This window comes from Vulpes lagopus, chromosome 12 (assembly GCF_018345385.1).
Source record: "Vulpes lagopus strain Blue_001 chromosome 12, ASM1834538v1, whole genome shotgun sequence".
Taxonomy (NCBI): Eukaryota; Metazoa; Chordata; class Mammalia; order Carnivora; family Canidae; genus Vulpes; species Vulpes lagopus.
In genome coordinates, this window is record NC_054835.1 from 41,802,561 (window position 1) to 41,814,717 (window position 12,157).

The 12,157-nt window shown below is 47.7% G+C and overlaps 1 protein-coding gene across 6 annotated transcripts; it reads right to left on the reverse strand.

The window, feature by feature from the left end:
* Positions 1-1,181: 1,181 nt before the first annotated feature.
* HEXIM2 (HEXIM P-TEFb complex subunit 2) lies at positions 1,182-6,309 on the reverse strand. 6 transcript variants are annotated; one of them, XR_005983127.1, is made up of 3 exons: positions 6,204-6,309; positions 4,545-4,658; positions 1,182-2,145 (listed from the first exon to the last, which is right to left on the reverse strand). XR_005983127.1 is itself a non-coding variant. In XM_041725350.1 (3 exons), exon 3 carries the CDS (start codon positions 1,819-1,821, stop codon positions 1,351-1,353), a length of 471 nt encoding a protein of 156 aa, XP_041581284.1. In that variant the 5' UTR covers positions 1,822-2,145; positions 4,545-4,658; positions 5,415-5,536; the 3' UTR covers positions 1,182-1,350. The 6 variants fall into 6 exon arrangements, 1 of the variants encoding a protein (XP_041581284.1); XR_005983128.1 differs by lacking the exon at positions 6,204-6,309 and adding an exon at positions 5,719-5,888; XR_005983129.1 differs by lacking the exon at positions 6,204-6,309 and adding an exon at positions 5,511-5,569.
* Between the last annotated feature and the right edge of the window lie 5,848 nt (positions 6,310-12,157).

Genomic DNA, 12,157 nt, shown 5'->3' on the forward strand with positions numbered 1-12,157 from the left:
CCACTCAGGTGATTAGGCTAAGAGAAGCAGGATGTGCAGCTGCACAGTGAGCACCGGGAAAGCCAGGCCATGAGCTCTAAGGATCAGTTCACTGCACCTCCCTCACCTCTTGGGCTTTTTTTTCCGTTAGGAGAAAACCTCCCTTAGGGTGCCTCAGTGGCTCAGTTGGTTAAGTGTTCCACTCTTGAGGTCTCCTCAGGTCATGGTCTCAGGGTCATGGGATTGAGCCCCCCCATCTGGGTCCCTGCTCAGCAAGGATTTGGTTTGAGCCTCTCCCTCTGTACCTCCGACTCATGAGTGTACATGTGCTCTCACGTGCTCTCTCTCTCTCTCTCTCTCAAATAAATAAACAGATACAATTTTAGGGGCACCTGGGTGGCTCAGTGATTGAGTGTCTGCCTTCAGCCCAAGGTGTGATCCCAGGGTCCTGGGATCAAGCCTTGCAGCAGGCTCCCTCCAGACCTATGTCTCTGACTCTCTGTGTCTCTCATGAATGAATGGATAGAATCTTTAAAAACAAAAACAAAATCTTAAAAAACAACAACCAAACAACAACAACAAAAAAAGAAAACTTCCCTTGAGTGCACACTTGTAAGTGCCCTTCTAGGAGGTAAGGGAGCCAAAAGTGATGACTAACCTCCTGCCCCACCACTGGCTTCAAGGTATTGGGGGAGGAGGCTGTCAAGAACAAGGAGACACAAACTATCCAGACCACATCTGGCCTGGCCCTCCACACAATGGGGAGGATAGGGAGAATGCAGAGAACCTGGGTATAAACCCTGAACGAACCCCTCCCAAAAAGTCCTAGCCCTCTCTCCTCCAGGCAGACCCCCAGCTCCTCACAGCAATCTGGCATCTTAGGTCAAGGTCTGGCCCAACCTGGTGGTTCCTGAGCCCCCTCCTACCCCTCCTCTATAAAAACCTTCAGAGCAGCCCGATTATTCCAGGACACACACCAGAATTCAGGCATCCCCAAGGGATTGGTGGTTCCCCAATATAGAGGTCTGCTAGCCTCCCAGGCTTGGAGTAAGGCAGGGCCTGGGACCACAGTCCCAAGCCTCTCTGGGACACATATGCTTTAATTCTCAGAGCAACCCTAGTGAAATCAATCCTAGCCACTCCCTGTAAGCTCATGAAAATCATTTAATTTGTGAAAAAAAAAAAAGACATCAAAGAACAAATTATAGAAATGACGAATGGAAGGCTGAACCTATTTTAGCTGTTCTCAGGGGGCACAGGGGTGCTGGACATGGTTTTCATCTGTCACCCGCCTCCCTGAGCCCCAGCAGCCTGAGCTTGTATGAAATGGGACCATTTCCTCGGATCAGCCCAGCTGAAGGGTGCCCTCCCCTAGGTGCCTGGCTCCCCCTCGCCGCGGCTGCCCTCCCGGTTCCACATGGCGTTCTCCTGCCGCAGCCGTAGGTTCTCTGTCCGGAGCCTCTCGACCTCGGCAGCCAGCTCCTCCACCTGGCGGCAGGGCTGCTGGCTGGTGCACCCCCGCAGCTGCTGCAGCCTCCTGGTCTCCTCTTCTGCCTGTGACAGCCGCCTCTCCAGATCCAGGTAGTCTCGGACCAGCTCCTGCTTGCTGCGGCCCTGCAGACTCTCGGTGTGGTAGCGCTCGTAGGCCTCAGAGAAGTCCCTCTGCTGGAACTCCCCATGAGCCCGGCCCTGCCCGTCACCTTCCCCTGCCTCGCTCTCCCCGCTGGAGCCTGGGTGGGAGGCCCCGTGGGGCACTTCCAGGTTGGGCTCTTCAGGATCCCGGTCATTCATCAGAAACTGGGTGGTGTTGTAGGGTGCTACAGGCTGGCCTTTGGCAAACATCTCCTCACGGACCCGGGAGGCCCTCTGGCTCTGCCTCTCATCCCGCTGCTGCTTCTCTGCCCAGCTCAGCTCCAGATAGGGGCGCCAGTGGCGTTTGCGTTTGGAAGGCCTCCTGCGGTGCTTCTTCCGGCCCAGCACAGCTTCCACAGAGCTGCCCCCTGGGCTCTGGGTCCGGGAGCCCCTGCTGTTCCAGCCTAGGCCCCTGCCAGCCCCAGGGGAATCTTCCTCCTCAGAGTGGCTCTCTATCCGGGGGGTCAGGGGCAGGGAACTACCAGGGTCATGAGGCTCAGGGGGTGTTTGGGGGCTCCCAGGAGCACCAGGGGTCTAAAGAGAGAGGACAAGATAGAGTGAATCACAGACAGCCTGCCCCTTGGCGCTGGAACCCTTCTGCCACCACCCAGCCTGAAGCTGACTTGGGGTCACTCTCTAGCCTCTCACCCTCTGCAACTATTTGTTGGTTTATGGGCTTATCTGCCCCCTCAACCCTCCCCGAGTCATGAAAACAGCAGGAATTATGCCTGTGTATTTCACTCCGTAATTTCAGTGCCTTCAATAGTAGCTGTTCTGTGCCTCACAAGGTAGGCATGCAATAAATACTGTTTGAATGAAGTAGGAGAAAGAGGAGACAGGATGGGAAGTGGCTCCTGCTGCATTTGCTTGATCAGCCCTCTTCCTAGAAAGATTGTCTTTCTGACAGAGTTGGCTTCCTGGGTAAGCAACCTGTGTCATCTCTCAGGGCCCCTCACTCCCACTCTGTCTGGAAAGACCCCATGCTTTGCTTAATGCTCCGATGTTTTCATCTTGAACTTCTTGACAAGTTTTGAATAAAGAACCTTTTGCCCTGAGCCCTACGAGAATTACGTAGCCAATCTTGCTTCCAGTTTTTATTGCAGAGCTGACTCTTGAGGGCTTGGTACCGATATCACCTCTTCTGATGGGCCCTCCCTGACCACCCTATGTAAAGATCCCCCCCATCTCCCCTTCCCAGTGACACCATCATGTGACTCAGTTACCGTCCCACATCCCACGTAGTGTCTACCACATTACCATTTACTATCTTCTTTTTATAAGAATGTGTCTTGTCTGCCTAGCTCACCACTGTGTCCCTATGCGTGGCCCAAGGAAAGTGCTCAAAACCATGTTAAATGACATAAAGCCCATAAGAGAGGCGGATGCAAAAGACCTTGGGATATGAGACCACCCCTTTCTGTTGATCTAGGGTAAAGAAGATGGAGTGATATTTATTCCAGGCAGAAGTTGGTATCACTCTTCGACATGAGTGGCAGGAAAGAGGCCCTCGCTAGGGAGAGGAAGGGTGAACCTCCAGTCTGCAGCCAAGAGAATTCTAGAACTTATCTAAGAGGTGGAAAGGATTCTGTCAAGACAGTGTGTGTGCAGAGCATCTGTTTATCTCTGTTGTGGTGAGGGTGGGAGTACTCAGTGTGGGGGATGGGAATGAATTGCTCTATGTTTGTGGTTTGGGGAATTCTAATAATAACCGCTACCATGGGCATGTTGCTCTACAACGTACACCACGGTTCAGAAACATCTGAGCATAGGCCCATATAGGCATAGTGTGTGTACTCGGGGATGTACACAGCCCTGTAAGAGCTGGAGGCACGTTGTGTGTGTTTCGGAGGCCCTGAAGTTCTCGTCTTCATTTAGGATGGGATATGTTAGAGCGCATACAGAGTACGTGTGTATGTTGTCTGTTTGTGTTGTCTGTAGGTGTGTTGTACTGTTACTTCACCTACTGGGAGACTGTCAATCGAGAACAGGCCTTGTCTCCACCAGTGTCTTGAGTCAACTGAGACAGAGCTTCTACCCCACCCCAGAAGAGGCAAGGCCCCTAGCAGCACTGAGACAAAGTGGCTTGTGTATGCACATTCACCTCCCCCAGCCCTCAGCACATGGCTCGGCTTCTAATGATCCTTCCCCTCACCCATACCATCCCTGTCCCTCAGCCCCACATGCTGCCTTCCTCCTGAATGCCTTTCCCTTTACCATCATTCCCACTATGCAGATAAACTGTGTGATCTGGGTGAGTCATCTGCCCTCTCTGAACTTCTAATCCTGACATGTCATGAACTCCAAATTAAAAAACTCTAGCAAACACTGGAAGTGGCTAGGGAGGGTGGGTCAGAGGCACTGAGTCCTCTCCTCACCTATAGGAACTTGTAAACTCGAGGAGAATGGGTAACGTGGGGGCAGCAAGAGAGAGCATGGGCAGAGTGGGTTTGGGTTCCTGTTGCCAGATCAGAAGGTGATGTTTCCTGAGAGCCTGATACAATCTGTCTTTCCCTTTCTCCTGGATGCTACGTGAACTCCAACCCCCATCCTAAATTATGAACCAAATGTTCTCTTTCCCCTGTGTCACACTTGGTTCTCAGCCTTGACAAAATGTAAGGCTGTGTTCTGGTGTCCGAAGGCCCTAATTTTAAACCCGGGATCTTTTGTTTGCTGGCTGTATGATTCTAGAGAAGGTATTTCAACTCTGATAACCTTAGCTTCTTTGAAATGGAAATAGTAACTCCTACCTTGAAGGGCTGCTAGGATTTCACAACAGCACAGATTTGGCATCCTGGCATACTGCCCACCGCACAGTAGGGACTCAGTTAGATCTGGTTTTCCAGATCTGCCAACACAGCTGAGACAAGCGGCCAGGATCCCAGTTGGCAGGCTCCATGTCGGGGCACTCAGGTGGCTGGGAAGGTGGGGCTTACCTTGGCCTCCTCCAGGGCTGCTGGTGACTCTGTATTACAGTTGGTCTGGTTCGGAGTAGCCACCTTCTTCTGCTCCAAATCTTTCAGCAGATGCTTCTAACTAATGACACCTGCCTTAAATAACAGAAAGCTAAGTCTTAAAGGAGAATTTTCAGGAAGACTGGCTGCCTGGCAATTATTCACTAAGGCAGCGGCAGCCATTTTGTAGCACCAGACCTGCACACCTTCATTATCCAATGCAGGTCCTAAAGCCTCCACACCCTGGGGTTCACACCTCCAGCCAGCAAGGGGCCATCTTCCCAGTCCTATTCTTCTCGCCGGGGCCAGAGCTTCCATCCTATGCTGTTCTTCTGGAAGTCACTGAGGCCCAGGCTGGCAGCTGGGAAGCTAGTCCTGAGCCTTGTTCCCCCAACAACCAAAGAGGAAAAGGTCGCTGCCCAGGGAGGCAAAGATACAGCAGTGACCTGGAGGCACTCGACCTGGAGAGGCTGGCAGTGGAGTGGGGCAGTGGCTCCAACAGGAAAATATGTAGCAGGCTTTACAAGGGGGCCTTTCCTCACAGCCTCCAGAGGTCCCACTCTTGACAGCACCCCACCCCCACCCCCCACTCCCAGCCCCCTCAGGCTGGCCTCCAAAAGTCAGCACCTCCAGAAACACAGTTGTGGCCTGGGCCGAGCCTGGGGCTGAAGACTTATCATCTCCTGGGCCTGGCCTGCCTCCCCCCTCCTTCCTCTCAGGACGAGAAACAGAGGGAAGGGGAAAAAGTCTTCACACTACATGCAGCTGGAAGGGAAGCCCAACTGGAATAAGGATGGATTCCTTGGAAGAGGGGAAGTGGTCCGAGAAAGATTTTGCAAAGGCGGAACTGACCTATTTGCTGTCAAGGATTATGCACACGACTATATCTGTGTGTCTTTCTGTGCGACCGAACGCCTGTCTGTGCAGTTCCCAGTGCCTCAGCCCTACCTCTTGCTGCAGTTGCAGCAGCTCTGGTCAAGCCGCTCAGGCACTAAGGTTGGGGGTGGGGGGAGGGGGACAGCCTGGCAGCGCGGCGCCTGCTGGGGATTGTAGTTCTTGTAGCTTGGGAAGCCGGCTGATGATCCTGTCACGTCTACGGAGACACCCAGAACTCCAAAACCCATCTACCCTTGCGCGAGCGGCGTCCCGCGCTCACCGATGCCTTCTGTGATTGGCCAACTCGTCTGCCAATATTTTCACTTTCGTCAACGATTAGCTGTGCGGAAGCACAACAGGACCCGCCTTCCGAGATCAATTAAAGAGTTCATTGATGGCGTTAATCTTTACGGGGCAGAAAATAGATCCGGCCGAGAGGGGGCGGGGCTGCGGGTGCGGAGGGATCCTCGGCCCTAGAGGAAGGCGACGAGAAGGATCGGTGGCCGCCGCCGCCATTTTGGGCTGGGAGGAGGCAGCGGAGGGACTCGCTGCGCAGTGAGAGCACCCCATGGGGGGTGGTCCGGGCGCGGGGAGAGGCCGGGCCGAGTGGGCTGCCTGAAGTGGTGGCGCCGGGAGACGGCGGGGAGTGGGACCGGGGGCCGGGGGGGTGAAGGTTGGAGTCTCCCCGGCCGGGCCCGGTCCTCAAACCGTCCCGGCAGCCCCGCAGCCTCGCTTCTCACAGAGGGCGGGGTTTTGGGCAATTACCGCGTGTTCCCCGAGACCCCAGTTGGGGAGAGACCGGGTGAAGCGACTCCCGTCTGCCCTTTCCGCGGGGGGCGCAGATCCTGAGGCCGAGCTTTGCCAACTTGTCTCCCCACCCCCATGCGGCCTGGGTATGGCGGCGGGGCCCGGCGTGGCGGAACTCCCGCTCCGACGGGCTAGGTGGGGGCGACGCCAGGTTCCAAAGGCTGGCGCCGAGGGGGAGGGCGGAGGTCCCAGCTCTGGCCGCGCGTCCTTCTGGCGTGGCGGGCGGCTGGAGGCCCCGAGGGCGGAGAGTGGGGTGCGCCCACCATCTTCCCCCAGTACACCAAGGCCATCCCGCGGTCCCGGCTTCTTCCTGCAGTGGCAACCACTAATTCCCCCTGGAGCTAGATAGACGGAGGCCCGTGGAAACCTTCACGAGCCCAATGCCTGGAAATCTCTGAGCGCTCTTGCCCTCAAGATTTCTTCCCAGCCCCGATTCTCGGAAGGACCCGACCTTGCACTCCCCAGCCCAGTTTGGGAAAGTCCAAAAATGTGCTGTTCCACTGCTCTCGAAAGTGTACACCAAAGAGGGGTTGGGTTTTTGCTCTTTTCAGGGTTGGGGCACACAAAATAACCGAGGGGCCACGGCTCTGGGAATAAAAGTGGAGTGTGGGCCCGTTTTGGATGCTTCAGGAACATCTGTTTGCGTTTTGAAATCTGAGCCGTGACTTTGACCAAAACTTTTGGAGAAATGGCTGCCCTCCTAAAGAAAAAAACGAACTAATTCCAACGTAATCTTTGTTAAGACTACAGATTCCTTCCAGTTTAAGGAACTTTTCTCCTAAAAACTAAACAAAAAATGGGGAATATTTTTGCCACTGGTGCATTGTTACTAGGGAACCTCTATTTTGAATTTCCAAGTCGTTGAAAATCACTTCTGTGGATCCCAGACGCTACCAAGATAGAAATTGCAGTTTTGAGCTATTTCCTATATGTAGCTTTTGGGGGGGGGGGGGCGGAGATGGGAGAGAGACCTTTGAAAACAATAAACGCTCAACCTTATATTAACAGCTATAGCAGCTTTTTAAGGATTGAAGTTTGATGTGAAATTCTTTCCTTGAATCACGGATCAAACCGTCTTGTTTACTAATGCTCAAAATCTAACTTCAGAGAGATTTGCATACAGCTTAGGGATACCTTATTTTGTTGCTAAAATATCAGTTAAAATTATGGCTAGGTAGACTCTATAAAGTATGAGAGTGGGTAGTGAGCTCTACCTTGTGATGAATCTCATTGTCACTTACACATGGTCACATCATTCCTGAGTCTTTGGCTTAATTAGCAAGAACCTTGAAAGGTCTTTGAGAACTGAAGCCATTCTCCTTCTATTAATCATTCTTTTTTAAGTTGTAAATGACAGTTCCAAAGCTTTATCTATTCTCCCCGAACTTCCCAGATGTTCGCAGAGAAAGTCTTAAAACTGGATTGGGAAAATTTGATCACCATTGACTCGATTTCTTCTTTTTTTTTTTTTTTTTTTTTATTGACTCGATTTCTTAATCCAAAATTTGAACCACTAAATGCAGTACACTTGACTCATACCGTAGGTTGACTTTTGGCTTACATCATGTTAATTTTACACTGTTCCTCAGATCAAGAGAAGATGGGAGTTAGGAGAAGCTGACATTAACTTGGTAGGAGTTAAGTTAAATAGTCTTAGGAGCTGAAAGGGGCTTTAAAGATTATCCTTGTGGTTCTTCTGACAGTTTAATGGAGGAGGATGCCAGACATTTGTGATTCATCCTCCATAGTGAAGTAATGTAGTTATAAACCTTTGGATGCTACGAGGTGGAGAATACCTTGCCAGATGCAGAAATGTGTTACTCATTTATAAAGATGAAAGGTTATCATCTTTAAGGTTGAACCACAAGCTTTTTCATTCCTTGATAAAGCTGGGAATAAACCCAATTTATTAATGTTGCCTTGGTTATCTTCTGAGCAAAACCTAGGACTGGAAGTTAGGAACTCCCAAGTTCTATTTCTGTGTGTGCTACCACTGACTTGATTGGGCTTTGCCAGGGGCCAAATCCTGAAGATGAGGCCAAACTGGTCATTTTGTTGCTGAGTCTGTTGTTCATCTAATGTTCAACCAGACCTTCTGCTTCCTCCTCAGCTGTCCTCTGGCAGATGAGTTCCTTCAGGGTTTATGACAAAGTCTACAAACCCTATATACCTCAGTTTCCTAATTTGAAAATGATATCAATGCTACTTCCCCCATAAATAACCTTGAGGAGTAACTACTCTTCGGTAGCTATGTAAACATATATTTACTAAAACTTCCTTACTTGGGAATCTAGAACTTCTGCTTCAGAGATTATTTGGGACATTTGGGAGGCCTGCCTTACTGAAATGTGGCCTTGGCTGCCCTCGGCAGCACAAAGGATGGCCATCCAACTAGGCTGAATGATGGTCAGTTTCTTAGGGTACCAAGCAATTGTTACTAGGAAGTCCTGGATATTTTACCCTGCTGGCCAATTCCTGGGAACTAGTGGCTCTGTGAGAGCAGGATTCATTGGTGGGTAGGATGGATTCTTTGCAGCAGTCCTCTTCAGGATGAAGATCTTTGCTTCTGAACTATTTGATTTCCATAATTAACTAGTTTTCTGTTGTATTAAGCTCTCACCATCTTTCTCTTTAAATTTTCTCTTTTTAAATTGTTCATATATTTGCTGGTTTGTTAAGTACACTTTTAGGAATAACTAGAGAGGAAGATAGAACTAACTAACCTCTTAGCCATTCCTTTTCATTCTCCAGTTTGGTTTCTTGCCTTTACCTAATAGTTGTATTATTATCCAGGTATGCAGAATTCTGTGTTTAAACAGGAGTCAGACTTCAAATGAATCTTCTCTGACCCTCTGGAGCTAGTACAAGTTCTACTGAGTAGCTCACAAGAGCGGTGATGCTGTCATTTTCTCAAATAACTTGTTTCATGAGGCACTCAAGTTCTCACATTTTCCTTCAGGAATACCCTTTTACTCCCTGCAAACCCAGGGCTTTTTAACACTTTGCACAGTCAGTGAATGTGTGAATATGAAGAATATGAAGGATGAGAGTATGATTCCCTTCTGAATTTTTGCTCTTGAAAAAACTTAAACCAAAAAAAAAAAAAAAAGAAAAGAAAAAACTTAAACCAAATGTAATTGCTCTTGGTGCTGTTTAGAGGTCACATTAGCTATTTCAGAAAACTTACCAACAGTTTCCAGTAGCAGCTCAACCATTTGAAAGAATTTCATTGGTGTGCAGAGGTTTATTAGTAAACTAGGATTTTTCCTGCTGTTGGCTTTGTTGATACATTATTTGTCATAATTGAACCACCTCTAAGTAAAACCCAAGAAAATTTATTCAGGAGGATTTGTGAGAGCTTAAGTATTGATTGTCTAAACTCAGCCTTTGTTTTTTTCGACAAGAAGTGGAATGAGATTGTAAGCTCTCCAGTATTCAAAGACAACTGGCTCAAAATTCAGTCTTTGCCTCCTAGAGTATATATTCTGTCTCACTGCAAACTATGAATGTTACCCCTCAGTCAGCAGATCCTACTGTGTTCAGGGCCTGAATATGATATTTTCTTTACTTTGAAAATTATTTTTCATTTCTAGCATCAACCATTTATACCTTATATGAAAAAGAATAGTAAAGTGGAATTTTATTCCAGTGTTCTTGTCAAGTCTGAGAAATAATTTCAAAAAACTAACCTCACAAACTCAACTGTACTTAGGTAAAGGTACTGTCTTAGCTTTAGCCAATTTTACCATCACAATGTTGTGAATATTTGTTGCCAGCTGTTCTAGGTGTAAGTAGCCAGGGAGAATCCTGTGGTGCATTACTTAATGTTTGACTAAATATAGCCAGCTCTTGGTTTTCTGAAGGTAAACTGTTCGGTTGTGGTTTTTTGTTTGTTTTTTTTGGGGGGGGCGGGCGTTAAAAATTTCTATGGGTTCCCTGTTTAATTTCTCTTTTTTTTCCCCTATAACTTTTGAAGTCATTAAGGTAAAGTATATTTATTTACATTTTCCTGAGCAAATGATTTTCATTTTACTCTGGATGAAGGGAAAATTAAAATACTGATGGGCAACTGTTCTGGCTCAGTTGGTAGAGTGTGTGACTCTTCATCTCAGGGTTATGGGTTGAACCTCATATTGGGCATAGAGAGATTACTAAAAGAAAATAATAATAATAGGGATGCCTGGGTGGCTCAGCAGTTGAGCATCTGTCTTTGGTTCAGGGCCTGGTTCCAGAACCGAGTCCCGCATCCCGCATTGGGCTCCCTATGGGGAGCCTGCTTCTCCCTCTACCTGTGTCTCTGCCTCTTCTCTCATGGATAAATAAATAAAATCTAAAAAAAAAAAAAAAATAGAGATAATATTAATGGTAGCTTACTCTTGAATAACACATTTCCATGCTATCTTATTTAATCCTGATAGCAGTTTTGTAAAGTAGCCACAGTCCCATTTTGGCAATGAAGCATGAGGTTCAGAAAGTTTAAGAGTTGTGTCCAGGATTACACTGCTAGCAGTGTATGTTAAAGATAGGACTAGGACTCTGTTTTTTTTTTTTTTTTTTTGACTCCTAATAAACTAGTCTCATTTTTGTTTTCTCTCTTTAGAGATACCTAGTCTGTTTTTCTGAATTAAACCAGATAACCTAGTCTTTTTCTGGACTTCCCTGACTCTTCCCGAAACTAAGATCTAAAAGTCCCTGTGTCCAAGGGCCACATTATGTTCTAGGCTAGCCCCCTAAGTTTTCCTTACTTGGAGGATTAAACTTTCCAGCCATATGTCTCATAGTTTAGGAAGCACTTTGCCCTGGCTGGATACTCAGGCTCCCTATGAGAAAGGGAACAAATTGAAATTGCCATTGTGTAAGCATCGTCTTCTGAGCAGCTCAGTTAAAATGTTTGGCAGAGAGGACTTTTGGTGAAAGGCTAGAGATCCTCAAATGATTTGAGGATCATTTGTCATCACAGCCCCCTGTTAATATAAGTAATTCAGTCTTAGTCCTGAAAGCAGTATGCTACTCCAGTGTTTCAACGTAGAAAATAATTGATAGAAAACAAATTTCACACAAACCTCACCATTCTAAGGACATTAATGCAATAAATATAAAGTGCCTTTGGAAGCAAAGTTCAGAAAGCTGCATATCTCTAGGTAAATCAGAGTCATTTGTGAGTAACTTAAAATTAGTTGTGTATTTTTAAAGACTGAATTTGTCTTCTAGGCGTAAAACATACTTTTTTTCTGATGATAAATGTATCAGTCTAAGACTGATAGTGGGGAAAACAAGATCATTAAACTTAAATCCATTTTATTAAGTTCTACAATCAGAGGTTATCACTGCTGCATCCTATAGTGCAGTCAAAATGAGGCTTCTCCGTATGTAAAGCCAGAGGGCAGTGTTGCTGCCGTTCCACCAAGCAGCTGCGTTTCTGGGACTACTGCATGACATCATAGCAGAAGGAAAATTAAAAACACGAAGAAAACTACTTCAAAATAGACATTTAATGTAATTTTTAGGCTAAAAGAAAAACTGATCATACATTGTCTTGAGTGGACCATCTGCCAGAATAGGGCCAGCTTAGTCCAGCTTTGGAGGCCCTGAGTCAGTTCTTGACCAGCATAATTCCCCTTGATTCATTGATTTGTGAATGCTTATGCATCATTGAGGTGCATGTCACTCTTGAAGTTCCTGGCACCTCCACTATTCCATTTAGCTGCAAAAGCAAGCTTTCCAGTGGGAGTTCCATGGGTTTTTTTTCTCCCTTTCCCTGCAGAGGTTCTTAACCTTCAAGGAGTTTGACAATCTCAGGATTCTCTTGAACACTCTCCCCAGAAAAATGTACATACAAAAATCTACATAGAACTTCGTGGGGTTCGTGAATCTCAAGACCCCCTCTGGATTCTAAGGCCCCAAGAAACCTC